General features: G+C 45.5%; 1 protein-coding gene across 2 annotated transcripts in view; it reads right to left on the reverse strand.

The window, feature by feature from the left end:
* The window catches only part of GOLGA4 (golgin A4), a 104,655-nt gene extending 96,149 nt beyond the window's left edge, over positions 1 to 8,506 (reverse strand). Inside the window, exon 1 of one of the 2 annotated variants that reach the window (XM_081344434.1) lies at positions 8,203 to 8,506. In XM_081344434.1, coding sequence (XP_081200560.1) covers positions 8,203 to 8,289 — 87 coding nt within the window. In that variant the 5' untranslated portion in view covers positions 8,290 to 8,506. The remainder of the gene's footprint in view (positions 1 to 8,202) is intronic. The other variant, XM_081344433.1, reaches the window with a different exon arrangement.
* Between the last annotated feature and the right edge of the window lie 10,190 nt (positions 8,507 to 18,696).

Below are 18,696 nucleotides of genomic sequence, written 5' to 3' on the forward strand. Positions count from 1 at the left end.
GCCAATTAACTTCTTAAAGACATAGCATTATGGTTAATATATTTTCAACCCAACATTGTAGGCTAACACCATATGCCTAACATTCTCCCCTTTGGGTAGAATAATATATAACTCTTACAATCTTATGCACATTCTTTCACAATTAGCATTGTGTTTCACAGCACTTTGTACCTTCGTAAAATGGTCTGCAATATTTACATCAGATGGACAATACTCTAACTGTATTAATTTATCTTTGACACATTGTCTGACATTTAAATAACGAAGATCAGTATGTTTAGATCTTGTTCTTACTGCAGCATTATTAGCCATCTTTATTGCAGCTTGATTGTCCTCATACACAATGAATGGATCATTTACATTTAAACCCATATCTAACAATAATTGTTTGTACACTAGCAGTTCTGTACATAACACTGATAGACATGAAAATTCAGCCTCCATTGTAGATAAGCTTATGTGTTTTTGTCTAATAGACTTCCATCCAATCAAAGAATCACCCAACATTACAGCCAACCCTGAGGTAGATTTACGACTGTTTGAATCAGAGGCAAAACTCGCATCTGCATATGCAGTAAGGATTAACTCACGATTTGGCTCTAGATATAACGAGTAGTGAATAGTCTGTTTCAAATACCTTAATACTCGTTTAGCTGATTGCCAGTGTCTAACAGTTGGATTATTGTTGTACCTAGCTAATTGATTTACACAGTAAGAAATATCAGGTCTAGACCAATTACTCAGATACATAAGACTTCCTATCAAAGATTGGTACATAGTCTTATCAAATACAGGACTCTCAACATTAGTGTCCTTAAAATCCATAGCCATCGGAGTTTTTGCTGGTTTACACATTTCCATGTTGTATCTCTTTAATAACTGAGATATTTTACTGGCTTGCGACACCTTAAAACCCCTATTTGTTTTCACAATATCTAACCCCAAATAGTGGCTAATTTCTCCAAGATTTCTAATTGTGAATTTATTTTGCAATCTTGAAATGATAGTTTGTGCTTCTAACTCAGTTTTTGTTATTATTGCAATATCATCTGTGAATAATAAAATAAAAGATAATGCTCCGTTGTGTTCTCTTCTAAACAAACAAGGATCAGCATTACTGGCTACAAAACCTATTGCACTTAACTCATTAACTAAACATGTATTACACTCATAGCCTGATTGTTTCAATCCATAGAGGCTTTTCTTTAATTCCCAACAATCATGGTCTCTATCACTGGTCAATCCTGGTGGTATTCTTAAATAAATAGTATGTTGCAATGGAGCATGTAGATATGCAGTTTCAACATCTACATGATTAACCATATATTGGTTTTTAGCCGCCCATACTAAAGCTGCTCTTAAAGTAGTTGCCCTTAGACTGGGTGCAAACACTTCGTCATAATCCTCAGTAGTTTGGGCAAAACCTTGTGCAACCAAACGTGCCTTATGGGTTATAGTTCCATCTACTCCTTTCTTTATCTTATATATCCATTTACAACCTATAGCTTGCTCACCAGGTGGCAGTTTTGTTTTCTGATAAACCTTAAGATTCTGCAAAGACTTCAACTCCCTGTTCATTGCAGCTTTCCATGATGCCTGTTCCTTTTCAGGATACATCCTGATCTCATCATAGTTAGATGGCTCTACACTAACTTGACATACTATACTAGCTTCATAGCGATCAGGTGGATGTCTGATACGCATTGAACGCCAAGGAATTACAGGGCTTTGAATTTCTGTCTCCTTTCCTTCCTCTGATTCATCTATTATCTCCCCTATCTCCTCTTCATCTTTTATATTTACAGGAGATGTATTATCATTACTAGTTACGTTATCAGAGGAGTCCTCAAACACTAGAGGATCAGTATTAACAGTTACTTGCTCTAACCTATCCCAACCAACGTGCTCAAGGAATTTTTCAATAGCACTGTTATATACATTAGTTGTGCCTCGTTCCCAGAAACGATAGGATCTATGGTTAGCTTCATAACCTACGAAGTATAATTGCCTAGCCCTATGTTGGCCTTTACTCCTGAGTTGTGCAGGAATGTGGACCCAAGCTGGGGTGCCAAACGTGTGCAGGTAATCAAGGTTTGGTCTTCTACCATGCCATATAGTATATGGTATTTTACCAGTAGAAGTATTAGCAACTATATTCAGAACATGGTTTGCACATTTTGCTGCCTCCCCCCACAGTCTATCTGTTAAGCCAGAATCTCTTAACATAGTTCTCATCATGGCTTGTAACGTTTGCCCACGTCTCTCAACAAAAGCATTATGTTGAGGCCTATAAGGCACTGAACATTTATGCTCAATGCCAGCTGATTCTAGCATATCAACAAAACGCTTATTTGTAAATTCAGTACCATTATCAGTAATTATGCACTGAACCTTTCTCTTTGTTTTTCTCTCCACGAACTTCAGCCAGTTTGCAAATTGTTGGAAAGTGTCTGCCTTTGACTTAAGCAGATAACAAAAACCATATCTAGAGTAGTGGTCCAATATACTTAAAACATAACATGACCCTCCTAAACTTGGTTTCATGGGTCCAATTAAATCAGCAAACACAACTTCCAAAGGTACAGTTGTTTTGAAGCCGTTTATCCTGTTTGCAGGAGTTGCCTTGCTCTTTTCCTGATTACAGGCATTGCAATTCAAATACTTACTACATGGCTTCAGTGTAATTCCCTCTACTAACTCAACTGTTTTACGTAGTGAGTTAAAGTTCACATGCCCTAACCGCCTATGCAATAAATGTATACACTCATCATGTGGCTTCTTGTTCTCACATATTGAGTTAGCTCTAACTGTACTAACCTGGTTACTTGTGAGAACGAATAAACCATTTTTCAAATTAGCAGTTACACAGGTTCCATTCCTCCTAATAGTGCATTGCTCCCCTCTGAATATTACCACAAACCCAACTTTAACCAATTCCCTTACAGATAACAGGTTGAATCTTAGTTTAGGTATATATAACATAGGTAACTGTTCATCAATGCATGGACAATAGGAATTACCTTCACCAGAGGCCTTCATCCTCCAACCGTTTGCTAGTGAAACATATTGGTTGCTGTTTTTCATATTAACAAACCTCTTTTTCACTTTAGTAATGCATTGTGAAGCCCCACTATCAACAACCCACAATTCATTATTTCTGGATGTTGGTTCACCAGAAATAGCCAAACCAATGCACTTCTTAGCCTTCCCACTGCTATTCACATTCTGTTTTTTACCCTTTCTACAGAATTTGGCTATATGCCCTCTAGCCCCACAAGAATAACATTTCTTGACGTTGTAAGCAGTGGTGAATTGCTGCTTCTCTCGTGGCTGTGTTTCTCTCAGCTGGTCTCTGTCACGCCTCCTTCTGGACTCTTCCAGCAGTCTCCCAGTAATGTTGGTCAATGTCAGTTCCTCTCTGGTCAGGACTTCCAAAGAAGAAACATACTCATCATAACTCTCATCCAAAGATGACAGAATAATGTAGACCTGATGCAACTCTGAAAAAATCAGCTCCTTTTCATGAAGCTCTTGAAAAGTTGCCTTCATGTAATTTAAATGGGTCAGCATATCTCCATTCTTCTGCAGACGAGCCCTAAACAGCTTACGCGTAAGGTGTATATGTGCACCCACACTGTCACGAACATAAAGCCTTCGCAAAACATCCCAACACCTAGCAGCAGACTCCTCACCACGAATATGGACAAGCTGCTGGTCATTCAGTGTTAGTCCAATAATGCAAAGAGCTTTCTCATTGCTTCGTTTAAAGTTGTCTAACTTCTTTGCATCCTCTTCGTCATCTGGATCCCAAGCAGTAGTATCTGGTGGGTTATTTACAACAGTCCATAGTCCTTCCTTGCGCAAAAGCAAGCAGCATTTCGTGGACCAGGAAACATAGTTTGTCCCATCCAACCGGGTTATCCAGGAGATGCCTGACAACTGTTCTTGTGCCATTTTACACCAAAAAGCTAACACAAACTCAGCTAGGAAAACTGTGTGTACTTACTCTCAGTACAGGCCTGGGCCCATAACCAGTGTTATGGAATTTATTGTGCAGAGGTCTCCTTGTGCTACCAAAGAGTTGCACAGACAAGGAAGGGCACTGAGAGCAGTAAAAGTCACACACAGAAATACACTGAGTTCTAAAAGCAAAAAGTATTTTACTTTGAGGTGGTGTAAGAACAAAAATGCACAGTCAAAAATAAACAGTCCAAGTCATACACAATAGCAACAGTCCAAGGAGTAATCCAAACTACAAAGTCTTCTTACCGGTCCAGAGGTCAATACACAGTTCAGGTTTACAACAGTAGTAAACCAACAGCAGAGCAAAAACAGTAATAGTAGAGATCAGTGAATTCGGAGAGAGAAAGAAGCTACGTTCCTAGCTTCCTCTTATGGCCATGAGAACACTTACACACCCATTGGCCAATTAACTTCTTAAAGACATAGCATTATGGTTAATATATTTTCAACCCAACATTGTAGGCTAACACCATATGCCTAACATTGAGGATTTAAAGTCAGAAAGTGGGCAGATATCCAGACCGTCAAACCAGCTCCACTGCCACTCAAGCTGGTTAAATCTCTGGAGCAGGTCAGCCACCGTCCTCTCACGACGGTCATAGGCCTGATCCGGGAAGCGGCTTGGAATATACGCCCAGGGTAAGGCATACCCCCATAGGTCTCTCACCTCTAGGGGGGTAGCAGATGGAAAGTCTAAGCCACTCTCTCACAGTGACTTTATACCCGGGTCTTTCTGAGTCCTTTAGGGGTATGTCAGACAGAGGAATTAAGCAGCTATTGGTCAAAGACATAACAGCCAGCTGAATAATAAAATGGAAAGGTCTGCGGCTGCACATATTCTTTTCCATATCAGGAGAGGGTTAGGCGATAAGTGGAACCAAAATCGGCTGGCTGAGCACCAACAGCTTCGAGTCCAGCATGCCCCGTCATGGTAAAGGAGCCATAAAACCAGAGCTCCCAGGTATAGTTGGCAGGTCAGTACTAGTTTAGAAAGACTAAATGGACTAAACAGGTCCACATTCAGCTCACCAAACCCTGTGTCTCTTTTAAGTGTACTACGTTATACATTCACTAAATATTGGAACTTACGAAGTTATGAAATTGTAAGATGCGTCATGCATTATCCTATTTTAAAACAATAAAAACAGTAAAACCAGCAAAAACATTAAAACAGCTAATTTAGCATACACAAGAGCAGTTAACAATTTTGGCCAGTTAATAATATAGGCAGGAAATGGAGACATTGGTACATTCAGCACCCCAGGCCCAGGAACGTAGTCAGGTTTTTAAACCCTTACAAAGGGCTAATGGGTTTGGGGCCATTCTGATCTCCAAAGTGAGAATGATCCCTATAGAACAAGGGCTACTGCAGAAAGAGTTCACCTTCTTGTCCCTGCCAGCCGACACTCTTTGGCTGGCAAGATCTGCAACATGCCCATTCTGATTGACCTACGTGGATGGGTAGACACTGTTGAAAAAAAGCAATCCTTCAGGTACCCCACTTCCAAACCATATAGGTAATCACCAGCACTTTGAACTGCACCCAGAAATGCACCCGTAATCAAACAAGAGTGGTGTTACATGTGATGTATATCTCACACCATTTACTACCCACACAGCCACATTCTGCTCCAGTTTTCAAATGATCTTCAAGGGCATGCCCATGTGGAGTGTATTACAGTAGTCTATCCTGGAGGTTACAACAGAGTTACATGAGAAGGACCTCGTAGTTTAAGTATGGCTGCAACTGATGCACCATCTGAAGATATGCAAAATCCCTCATAGCCTTGGCTATCATCTGCTCTTCAAACAGGAAAACATGAGTCCAGGAGGACCCTCACCCTGCGCACCAGGTCTGTTTGGAGCATTGCAACCCCATCCAGAACCAGAGATGGAAGAACTTTGTCGGAGGAAGGGGCCAAATACCTACAGTCATTCTGTCTTGCTATGGTTGAGTCACAAATACATACAAAATATGACATTTGTGTTCAGGCTCCTTTTAACATTTTTAATTTATAGCTGATTCTCAAATACAACATTCTATATTCTGAACTGAAGGGATTTTGAATATCTGATGCTTGGTGTTTCCATTTCTTAAAGATAATTTTTTAAAAATACATTGTGTTTTCATAACATTTTTTTTGGAACCTGATCATATGCCACTTCAGAGTGCAAAAAATCCTTATAACAACATGACTTGTGTAGCTGCATGAAATAAAACATTTCAGATTTTAAGTGGGGAAGAACTGATCATTGTATTTTCTTACAAGTGCTTGGACACTCTCTTGAAACTCCTATAATTTGACTAAAATTTGCAGTTTTGGTAGCAAAGGTTTGAAATTAGCTCTTACTTTTCAATCCTGTCACCACTAAGAATAATGAAAAATATGTTATCTCAAGATAAGTGTGTAGTCATTTGTTTACATCAAGATCCATTTTAGAAGACATGATAGAAAATACATATCAAAATATGTAATTTGATGATGATGATGATGATGATGATGATGATGATAATGATGATGATGATGATGATGATGATGATGATGTTGGAAGGAACCTTGGAGGTCATCTAGTGCAGACATGTCAAACACAAGACCCGGGGGCCGGATCCGGCCCGCGAAGTGGTTTCATGTGGCCCGCGAAGACATCCTGGAAACAGTGAGGGAACGGCCCCCACTGCCTTGGCCCAGAGACCCTCAGATCTGTCCCACTCCTGCCCAGGCCCCCATAGGCACCCTTGATGCGAATGATGTAGAGCTGGCCATGCCCACCCAGTAGGCCATATGTACTCTAGCCACGCCCACCCAGTAGGCCATGCCCACCCGGGCCATACCCACCCGGCCCCCTGAGGGTAACCGCAATACTGATGAGGCCCTCAATGAAATTGAGTTTGACACACCTGATCTAGTGCAACCCCCTGCTCAGGCAGGAAACCCTATACCAGGGGTAGGCAACCTTGGCTCTTTTATGACTCATGGACTTCAACTCCCAGAATTCCTGACCCAGCCATGTTGGGTCAGGAATTCTGGGAGTTGAAGTCTATGAGGCATAAAAGAGCCAAGGTTGCCTACCACTGTCCTATAGCATTTCAGACAAATGGCTGTCCAGTCTCTTCTTAAAAACTTCCAGTGTTGGAGCATTCACAGCTTCTGGAAGCAGGTTGTTCTACTGGCTAATTGTTCTAACTGTCAGGAAGTTTCTCCTTAGTTCTAGGTTGCTTCTCTCCTTGATTAGTTTCCATCTGTTGCTTCTTGTCCTGCCTTCAGGCACTTTGGAGAATAGCTTGACTCCCTCTTCTTTGTGGCAGCCCCTGAGATATTGGAACACTGCTATCATGTCACCCCTCACCCTTCTCTTCATTAGACTAGACATACCCAATTCCAGCAACCGTTCCTTATATGTTTTAGCCTCCAGTCCCCTAATCATCTTTGTTGCTCTTTTCTGTACGCTTTCTAGTCTGAACATCTTTTTTACTTCGTGGTGACCAAAACTGGATGCAGTATTCCAAGTGTGGCCTTACCAAGGCATTGTAAAGTGGTATTAATACTTCACGTGATCTTGATTCTATCCCTCTGTTAATGCAGCCTAGCACTGTGTTGGCTTTTTTGGCAGCTGCAGCACACTGCTGGCTCATATTTAAGTGATTGTCCACTAGAACTGCAATATCAGTTTTATATTTTTAGCTTGCCCAAGTTCTTAAAGACTCAGTTAACACAATTTCTGTTAACAAGCACACTGAACCATGCAAAGTCTGGTTCTCACAACACTAGGCTAAAATGCAATGAACTTTGGTGGGTTCAGCTTGTCTTGTTCAATTATTGGAACAGGCTTGAACAAGTCCTACTAAACTAGACAACCAAAATTAACTTAACGTGAGTAGAAGGCTGCCTAGGTGGCTAGCGCCAAGTGTCCTAAAGCGATAAACTGAAAGAATGGCGCTTTTTACACAAGTGGCTCGGAGGAGGCCGGCACCTGAGCCCTTTCAGCGGTCCCTCCCATCCCGCAGAGGGAGGTCGAGAGGAAGGAAACTGCGTCAGGATTCGCACACATTCTGGAGTCTGCCCCTCTGAAGCGTATAATTACTCCGTTTTAAACCACCGGGCATTTCCCGAGAAAGAGAACCAGTCTCCGTCTACTATGCCAAGCAGGAGCGCCAGGTCCGGATTTTCTACCGCCTACCTGAGTAAACGCCGAAGTGCCACGGGCTGGACTTCCGCGGCCCGAAGTTTGTTCCTCGCTGATCTTCTGCTTCAGCTTTTTGAACATGACGGCGGCCGGCTGAAGCAAACGAAAGGAAGGTACGGCCAGAGGAAATCCTTCTCGTTTGCAAGCCTCAGATCATCAAACGGTCCCGAATCTTCTTCGAAGATTCACGGAAGCGCTGCGAAAAGCGGGCTACCACAATCTCCTTCTCTCCCTATTCCCCCCACATCCGCGTTACCTCTTTACCCCTTTTATAAGCTTCAGGTGATCAAACAATGATTACAACGCATGCGTGCGCAACGTGGACCAGGTTTTTTTTTAACAAGCCTTCAAGACGGAGCAGCTACGCCGTAGCTGCTACGGCAAAGGACGAAGGCCAAACTTCCTCCAGAATTAGCCAGATTTAAGTTCGTCTGTTTCACCACCCATGTCGCTGTTCCAGATTCCAGCGAATCACCATGCTGATATCGGATTGGTCCACAAACAGTTATTCTGATAATAGCTTTATGACTTCACCTAACTCTAGATGTTTAACTCTGAAGCAAATCCTACTAAAAACAAACTCATTCCTCGACCTGACAGTGCGCTTTCCCCTAAATAACGTACCCTGACACCTGGCTCATCAAGATGCAAAGCCAAACAAGATATTTGTCAGTTGAAGTAAAAACGATCACGTAAGCATCTCCCATTGACAATAAAACAGTAGAGAAACAACAACAAACCTTAACTATTGTCAAATAGATTGTTACCCATTGCACTTTACTTAAAAGTAGGATAGCTTAACCAACACATGTCAAAGTTAGATTTACTATGTTAGATTTGGGTTGCAGAAATTCAGGCAACCACAAGAATTTCTAACTCTGTTGCTGTCTAATGGTCATTCATATTTCTGCAGCCCAGATCTAATAGGCTTGCTAAAATGATTAAATGAATGTTAATAACTTATGTCTGAATTTTAATAACTCAGTAAAGGAAGTTTTAAACTGTCTTATAGGAATGAGTCTGTACCTACATGAACACAAGGAACCTGTCTAAAAGAGACAGGACAATATAGTTGTTCAAGTTCAAGTACTTTAACTTCATGCTGCTTAGTCTTAAAAAGCCTTTTAAAAAATCAAAGTGATACTTTTCCTGCACTGTTTTGGGTCAAAAGCCATTCTAAACACAAATTGCTTACCAAATTATAATAAGAACTTAAGATATGTGCATTTTCTATGATGCTAAATACTAGAGAATTCTACATTTTTTTAAAAAAGTGTTTATAGGTGTAGTTCGCCATGTTCTTCTCAATCTGATGAATTAGCTGATGAATTTTTCATAGTAAATCACTCAAATTTTCCTTCTTCCGTTTATTTTCTGGCATAGCCCCTATGCTTTCTGTATTAATGTGTTAGGTCTTTTCTTCCTTGGTCTCTCTTACTCTAGGTTTTATTCTTGAACATTTCGGGAAATTTTCCCCACATAGAGGAACCTTCAGCAGCACAATAATTACCCAATCTGCTTTGAAGATCGCTTCCTTCTTTTTCTCTCTTTATTCAAGCTAATATACTGGTAGTACCTTTAGTTGCTTGCTAGCATCTTCCTGGCCCTTTTCTTTTCATCCCTCCTATTTTCACTAACTCTGTCTCTGCTAGTTCCTCTTTTCTCTTATGAGAAAAGAATATGATAGTGCAGCAAGTTGCAGTCATTTGTGACTTTCCCTGCCGGCTTCCCACAAACAAAGTCAACGAGGAAGTTAGCAGAAAAACTCACAAGTTGATTCTGCCGGTTATTTTCCTGATGAGTCCCATTATGGAGTACAAGATCACAGAGATCCCAGCATTCCACCCCCATCTGCCCTCACTCCACAATGATTCACACTGCTCGGCTGGCCCACTTGCCCCCATTCTATTACACCAGCCCTCACCCCATTGTACTTGCCCAGAGCCCCCAACGGGCTAGAGAAAGGGAGAAAATGAATTTTAATCCTGTCTTAGAAACATAGCCAGCTGGGTGACCTTGGGCCAGTTTGTGAACTCTCAAGCTTCCTCCTTCCGTTATATATTCAAGATGAACAGTATTTAACATTTATCTGTTATGTATATGTAGGGGTGTGGGTCTACATATGTTGTATATAGTATGTTTACAGAGGATCTTTAAAAGGCAGAAAAGCATGCCCAGCTTTTCTTAATAGCTCCAAGTCTCCCCCACCCAAGCAGAAACCAGCTCTGTAGAAATGGAGATATAAATAATCTAGGAAGGTTGGAGGGCCCCAGCTAGAAGCTTAGGAAGACAAAGACACCTAAATCTACATACCCCACCCAAACAAGACATAATAGGATTAACTCACAGATGTGAAAGGCCACACACTGACTCAGATCAAAGTTCCTGCCACAGGAACAACTCCAAACCAAAGGCTCCAGAGCAGACGTGTCAAACACAAGGCCCAGGGGCCGGATGTGGCCCACGAAGTGGTTTCATGCGGCCCGCGAAGCCATTCTGGAAACAGTAAGGGAACGGCCTCCGCTGTCTTGGCCCCAGCCCAGGCTGGCCAGGAGCCACTGTACAATTTCGTGGTGGTCATCTATGCTGAAATACATCCAGTCTTAGCTCCACAAGGCCGTCTGGAAACAGTGAGGGACCAGCCCGTGCCATGTCGGCACTGCCCCCTCGGCACATGCTGGGGAGGTATCACCCTTTGTGAGGAATGAAGAAATGCACCATCGCTTGGAAGTGTCCAGCACATGGCCCTGCCTAGTTCGGCCAGGCTAGGGGTTGGGCAGCGTTGTGCTTCTCTTCAGATTCATGCCGCCCAGCTCAGCCTCTTGGCACTGTGAGTAGAGCACCCCGCTACCTGCCAAAACCGGGCAGGCTAGGGGCTGGGCAGCACTGCACAGGTAACATCAACTCTCATGCTGCTCATGGCATCCCCTCCCATAGAGCCCACCATGCCGGATATGTGAAGTAGGCGAGGGGCATGTGGTGGCCATTTCCAGGCAATGGTGCATTTCTTCATTCCTCACGAAGGATGACACTTCCCCAGCTGTGTTTCTTGCCTGTTTTTCTCCCTTCCTCACCTCAAATATTTTCCCACCAGTCTGTTCTTTGGAAGGAAGGAAGGAAGGAGAGGGAAGGTCTGAGGGAAGTCCTACTTTAGTCCTGCCCTGCTGCCCTTTCACCATCCCCTTGCCCCCTCCTCCTGGCCTATGCTGGGGGGGTCTCCCTATTGCTAAGGAAGCTTTGGATACAAAGCCAGGTCTCCTCACGTGGAGAGGGAATGGGCCTCCCTCTTGATTTTGCCCTCATACCCATCATGAGCAACCTGGCTGAGGAGACCAAGCATAGCAGCAGCAGCCTTGAGGAGGAGGTAAATACAGCTGGGCACCCCCTTGGGGAAGTGAGGCTGGGCTTAGTGCCGTGGGTGCTTGAGGGCTGGGCTAGGCATTCTACCTCCGTGCCACCATCCAGTCCCCCCTCCCCATGTCCCGAGAGGAACAGTGAGGCTCTTCTGGTGGACCATGCCTTGGCACTTCCCTGGTCCCATCTCCTTCTGCCAGAGACCCTCAGATCTGTCCCACTCCTGCCCAGGCCCCCGTAGGCACCCCTGACACAAATGATGTAGAGCTGGCCATACGCACTCCAGCCACACCCACCCAGTAGGCCACACCCACCCTAGCCACACCCAGCCAGCCCCCCGAGGGCAACCGCAATGCTGATGTGGCCCTCAATGAAATTAAGTTTGACACCCCTGCTCCAGAGGGTATAAAAACCCACTCCCTACATGTGCTCTTTTTTTTCTTCCACAGCCATCTTTCTGTCTGGCTCTCCTCTTCAATGAACTGCAATCTTCTTTCTAAAGCAGTTGTCATGTTGTTTATTCCCGGCTTGGACTGAACCATGATGAAGACTTTTCCTTCAACAATATCTTCCAAAACAAACAGCCTAGCACTGTTTTCCTGAAATTACTATTTCTAGAATAGTGAGTTTTGCACCTCCCCAGAACTTGACATGCTTGTTCTGGCTTGCAAGGTAATAAAACTGCAGCCTATACATTCTCAGTTTTTTAACAACAACAACAAATATAATAATAATAATAATAATAATAATAATAATAATAATAATAATAATAATAATACAACAACAATAACAACAACAACAACCTGTGGCTGGGCCTCGACAGCTATTGGGTGTAGTCCCTATGGTTATGGGATTACCGGTCTTCTGATTGGTAGTGGCTTAGCCACCATGAACCAACCCAGGCACCTCCCATCACCAATGATGAGAAGAAATAAAAAAAAATCCATACCAGATCGGTCATCGTCTGGGTCAACAAGGATAGCGTCAGATGCTATGGCTCCTGGACATCAGTCGAAAAATGGGCCACATGGCTCAGTTGCTACTGCTGCGAAACCAGAGTGTACAACTGTAAAGCAACTGGAACAAAAGCGCAGAATAAAAGTTGTTTATTATTATTATTATTATTATTATTATTATTATTATTATTATTATTATTATTATTATTATTATTATTATTATTTAGCCTGCAGGCAACTACAGACCAATTACCTACGTAACAAGAACTTTCTTATTGCTAACTGATGTGGTAGCTGATGCAGTGTAACAGCATCTAGTTGAAAATAATCTCTTTCCACCTGAGGAGAAAGAAAACTACCCCAATAGCAGAGGAACAAAAGATCAACTCCTAATAGACAAAGTGAACTTGGAAAACTGCAAGAAAAGGAAGACCAACCTGAATGTGGTATGGATTGACTACAAAAAGGCATTTGACTCTCTGCCACATGACTGGATAATCAAGTGCCTGGAAATAACAGGAATCAGTAGAAACATCAGAAAATTTGTGCAAAGATTGATGGCACAATGGAAGACACAGTTGCAGGTAAATGGTGAGACACTGGGAGAGGTTGATATCAAGAGAGGAATATTTCAAGGCGATTCATTATCACCACTACTATTGTTATTGCACTGTCAACAATATTGAGTAATTCAGGACATGGCTATCAAACATGAAAAACATCTGCCAGACTATCCCACCTCCTTTACATGGATGATCCAAAGCTGCATGAGAAAACATCATCTGAAATAGAATCGCTGCTCAACGCTGTACGTATATATAGCCAAGATATTGCAATGGAGTTTGGCTTGGACAAATGTGCCACAATTACCATCAAACAAGGAAAAATAGTGAAAACTGAAGGAATCAAGATGCCCCACGAAAATAACATTAAGATGAGGATGAGGAAAATTACTACAAATACTCGGGTATCCTTCAAGCTGACAACATCAAACACACTGAAGTCAAGAAAAAGATTAGAGGTGAATACATCAAGAGAGCGAAGAAGATCTTAAAGTACAAACTCAATGGAGGAAATACCATGATGGCAATCAACACCTGGGTAATTCCAGGTGGAATTGTGGACTGGCCTCAAGTAGAACTAAAAGCAATGAATAGGAAGACCAGAAAAATAATGACAATGAATCATGCCCTTCATCCACACAGTGACATTGACAGACTCTATCTACCAAGTCAAATAGGTGGGCATGGAATGCTGCAAGTATATGAGATGGTTGAAGAAGAAAAAATGGCTTTGGAAGAATATCTGAAGGACAATGATGAAGATGCACTGAAATTAGTATATTACTGGCTAGTGGAGAGACTAAAGTGTCCTACAAGAAAGACCAAATGAAGAACTGAATAGAGGCATGGGAAGACAAAGCACTACATGGCCAGTACATTAAAAAAAATAGCTGGGAAAGCAGATAATAACAAGACCTGGCAATAGTTAAGAGCAGGAAAATTAAAGAAAGAAACCGAGGGACTAATTCCAGCTGCACAAGACCAAGCCTTAAGGACAAAGTCAACATTGAGAAGACAGCAACAGACAGTAAGTGCCGCCTATGCAAAGCAGCTGAAGAAACAGTGGACCATCTGGTAAGCTGCTGCAAGAAGATCGCACAGACTGACTACAAGCAGTGGCATGACAAAGTAGCAAGAATGGTGCATTGGAAGATCTGCAAGAAATATCATTTGCCTGTAAGCAAGAACTGGTGGGATCATAAAATAGAGAAAGTCATAGAAAATGATAAAATGATAAAATTAAACTGCTCTGGGACTTCAGAAATCAAACAGACAAGCACCTGCAATATAACACCCCAGATTTAACAATTGTCAATATAAGAAAGACAAAAAAGTCTGGAAAGAGGACACGGTAGTGTCTGGAGACAGCAGAATAGATGAGAAAGAACTGGAGAAGATAACAAAATACAAAGACCTACAAATAGAAATAGAAAGACTGTGGCAAAAGCAAGCAAGGGTAGTACTAATAGTAATAGGCACCTTGGATGCAATCCCAAAACAAGTGTTCCAATATCTCAGGGGCTGCCACAAAGAAGAGGGAGTCAAGCTATTCTCCAAAGCACCTGAAAGCAGGACAAGAAGCAACGGATGGAAACTAGTCAAGGAGAGAAGCAACCTAGAACTAAGGAGAAACTTCCTGACAGTTAGAACAATTAACCAGTAGAACAACCTGCTTCTAGAATATGAATTTCGATATGCGCATGCCCAAGATGGCGGACGTGCTTGGTTGAGCTCCGCGAGGAGCTCTGGCAATTTTAGCGACCCTGGGAGCCCCACAGGAATATCATTCTCTCTATACCGGGGGTTCGGATTAGGGTCGAGGAAAAGCTTCTGGCAGTTATTTCTGGAGCGGCTGTGCTGCCTGTCGTTGGCTCTGTAAGCCCGGATCTTCTGAGGACCCTCGGCTGTTCGAGGAGTTTGGGAGGGCCGTGCAGGCCCGGAAGAATTGGCTGAGCCCCGTGCTGTGCTCTGCCGCACCGACCAGCTGACTGTCGGGGCCGCGGGAGCTCAGCGAAGCCTGATGGAGCGGCTGTGCTGCCTGTCGTTGGCTCTGTAAGACCCTCGGCTGTTCGGAGGAGTTTGGGAGGGTCGTGCAGGCCAGGACGAATTGGCTGAGCCCCGTGCTGTGCTCTGCCGCGCCAACCAGCTGATTGTCGGGCCGCGGGAGCACAGCGAAGCCTGATGGAGTCCTCCGGAGGCTCTGGAAGAACCCGGAAGAACCCGGCAGAGCCTTGCTTTGTGCAGCACCAACCGGCTGGCTGTCGGAGCTGCGGGAACCCAGTGAAGTCTGGAGGAGTTTGGTGGAGGTCTTGGAAGATCTTGGGAGACCCGCGCCCCGTGCCCTGCGCCCTGCGCCCCACCAACTGGCTGACTGTGGTTGCTGTTATGCTGTTGCGGGAGTCTGGTGGAGTCTCGCGGAGCCCGGGATAACTCGACGGAGCTTGGCGGCTCTGGGGAGAACTTTCCAGCTGCTTGAGGAGCCGGATGCTGGTCAATTTATGACTGTTACTATGAACCATGGCTTGGAGCAGCGTCAGCATTTGAAGTGGTGGAGTGGTGGAGATGGTTCTGGTTGGCGTCTGGGACGGTTGGCGGTGTGGGAGTTGGAGCGCCGCGGCCGCTTTGGTATGGTGACTATGGCCGGGTGGTGGAGTGTCGACGTCTATGCCTGGACATCTGGAGGCATAAACTACTTTAATCGACTGGACCATGTCTTTCGGGCCCTACTGAAGTACTATGGGGCCCTGGTTTCCTCCCTATCGGTCGACTATCATCTGGTCCCTTCCATGATGCGAAAAGGAACTTGAAACCGGAGCTTCTCTTACCACTCTGTGGCTTTATGGGTTTTTAGCCCTAATTTATCTCGCTGACTTGTTTGCCCTATTGTCCCCCTTTTTTCCTTTCCCCTTGGGTTCTGGAAGGTTCCGGGTGTATAACCACTGTGGGAGAGTGGTTAAGAGTTAGATTTTTCACCTGTTACCATCCTAGAGGTGAGAGCTCTAGGCGGTATCTCTTTCCCCGGCTGTATATTCCAGGCTGCTCCCCGGTCCTGACCGTTGTGAGAGGACGGGGATTGTTCCGGGGTTACCCAGCTCTAGTGACAGCGGAGCTGGGTTTGCAGTCTGGATATTTTCCTTCCACTTTAAGATCCTCCCATTCTGATCTGGGTCTGTTTTTTGCTGGATTTCTAATTATTATCATGGGCCTGAGTTACCCCAGCACGGTTTTGTTCGCCCTCAGGGGTGCCCCCCCATCCTGGGTGCGACCCGCCTTACCTTCTACTCTGCCTCTTGATGACGGGCCCGACTGTCGGGACCCTGAGAGATGGCTGGGCAGGAACAGGGGCCTCAGATATAAATTTAACAAGAGGCCCCTGGTTACTTTTTTAGCCAATTTTTTTGTAGGGTTAGGGAGGGGGGAGGGTTGTGGTTGGTTGGAGATGGGGGGTAATCCACCAACTGTTGTTCAGGCCAGATCGCGTAGAGAGGGAGCCGGGGTCGGCCACCTCCGGAGCTCCGGAGCGGGTCGTGGGATTGCCTATTCCCACGATGATAGGGAATGGCAGCAGGTGTAAGATCAGAGGGCCGTACCGACCTCCGGGAGGGCATCTCCGCTATTTACAAGCGGTGAGGCGCTCCGACCCTCTGTCTTCGACTCAAGGTCCCGGGAGCGGGGACGTGCAGCCACCTGAGCTCCGGCTGGTGTACCTGAATGCCAGGTCCGTCGTTAATAAGGCTCCTCTCGTCCGGGATCTGGTTGAGGGTGAGCATGCGGACCTGGCCTGCATCACGGAGACCTGGTTGGGCCCAGAGGGCGGTATCCCCCTGGTTGATCTTTGCCCACCAGGCTTCCGGGTGCTACACCGGCCTCGGACTCAGGGTAGGGGTGGGGGAGTGGCTGTGGTTATGAGGGAGACCTTATGTCCGCAGGAGGCCACCATTCTTCAGATAGTCGGGTGCGAATCTCTCTTATTGAGGTTTGGTCCTAGGGCGCAGTTGGGCTTGCTGCTGGTGTACCTTTCGCCTAGTCGCGCAGTAGCAGCCCTGCCTGAGCTTCTCGATATCCTCTCAGGGCTGGTGATTGAGTTCCCCAAACTTATGGTTTTGGGAGACTTCAATCTACCATCCCTGGGAGGAGCATCTGAGTTAGCTCGGGAGTTCATGGCTTCCATGACAGCCATGGACCTGACGCAAGTAATTCATGGACCGACTCATGAGGGATGCCACACCCTTGACTTGGTTTTCTTATCTGGATGGTGGTTAGATGATCTTGGTGGGGGCTCCCCAATTGTTATGCCCCTGTCATGGACCGATCATCATCTCCTGCGGCTGGTCTTCCGTTTTGCCACTCCCCACCGTGGGGGTGTTGAGCCAACTAGATGGTTCTGCCCCAGGCGCTTAATGGAACCTGAGAGGTTCCAGGCAGCACTGGGGTCCCCACCTGCCTCCTCTGCTCACAGCTCGGCAGATGCCTTAGTGGAAGCCTGGGAAAGGACGGCCACGGAGGCACTTGACCGAGTTGTACCCTTGCGGCCCCTGACCCGGCGCAGATCCCAATGGGCTCCATGGTTCTCCGCGGAGCTCCGGGAGATGAAGCTTCGGAGACGGGGCCTAGAGAGCGGTTGGAGGTCCAGCCGATCTGAATCCGACCGATTGCGACTAAGAACCCATATTAGGTCTTATCTTGCAGCGATGAGGGTGGAGAGGTCTAACTACTTCGCTGCCCTCATCGCGTCCGCAGATAATCGCCCGGCTGCCCTGTTTAGGGTGACCCGCTCCCTCCTTAATCAGGAGGTGAGTGAGGAACCCTTGCAGGGGCGTGCCGAGGAGTTTAGTCAACATCTGTCGGACAAAATCACTCGGATTCGGACCGGTTTGGACTCCGACTGGGCAGCGTCGGACGATCAGGACACGAGCGGTCTTGTCAATGTTATCTGGGAGGAGTTCGATCCTGTAACTCCGGAGGAAGTGGACAGGATTATGGGGAGGCTGAGCTCCACCACATGTTTATTGGACCCGTGCCCTTCCTGGCTGGTTTATGCAGCCCGGGAGGGGACACGAGGCTGGTTCCAGGCGGTTATATCTGCCTTTTTGAGTGAGGGTAGTTTTCCCGCCGCCTTGAAAGAGGCGGTGGTAAGACCTCTCCTCAAGAAGCCTGCCTTGGACCCGGCTGTGCTAAATAACTTTCGTCCGGTCTCCAACCTTCGCTTCCTTGCGAAGGTTGTTGAGAGTGTGGTGGCGCATCAGCTCCCTCTGGCCCTGGATGAAGCGGATTATCTAGACCTGTACCAATTGGGCTTCAGGCCCGGGTACAGCACGGAGACGGCATTGGTCGCGCTGGTGAATGATCTCTGGAGGGCTCGGGACAGGGGATATTCCTCTGTCCTAGTCCTATTAGACCTCTCAGCGGCTTTCGATACCATCAACCATGGTATCCTGCTGTGGCGCCTCAGGGGATTGGGAGTGGGAGGCACGGTTCTTCAGTGGTTCTCCTCCTATCTCCTGGGACGCTCGCAGTCGGTGTTGGCAGGGGGGCAGAGGTCGACCGCGAGGCCTCTCGTTTGTGGAGTTCCTCAGGGGTCGGTCCTCTCGCCTCTTCTGTTCAACATCTACATG

Source organism: Vipera berus (assembly GCF_964194415.1).
Source record: "Vipera berus genome assembly, chromosome: Z".
Lineage (NCBI taxonomy): Eukaryota > Metazoa > Chordata > Lepidosauria > Squamata > Viperidae > Vipera > Vipera berus.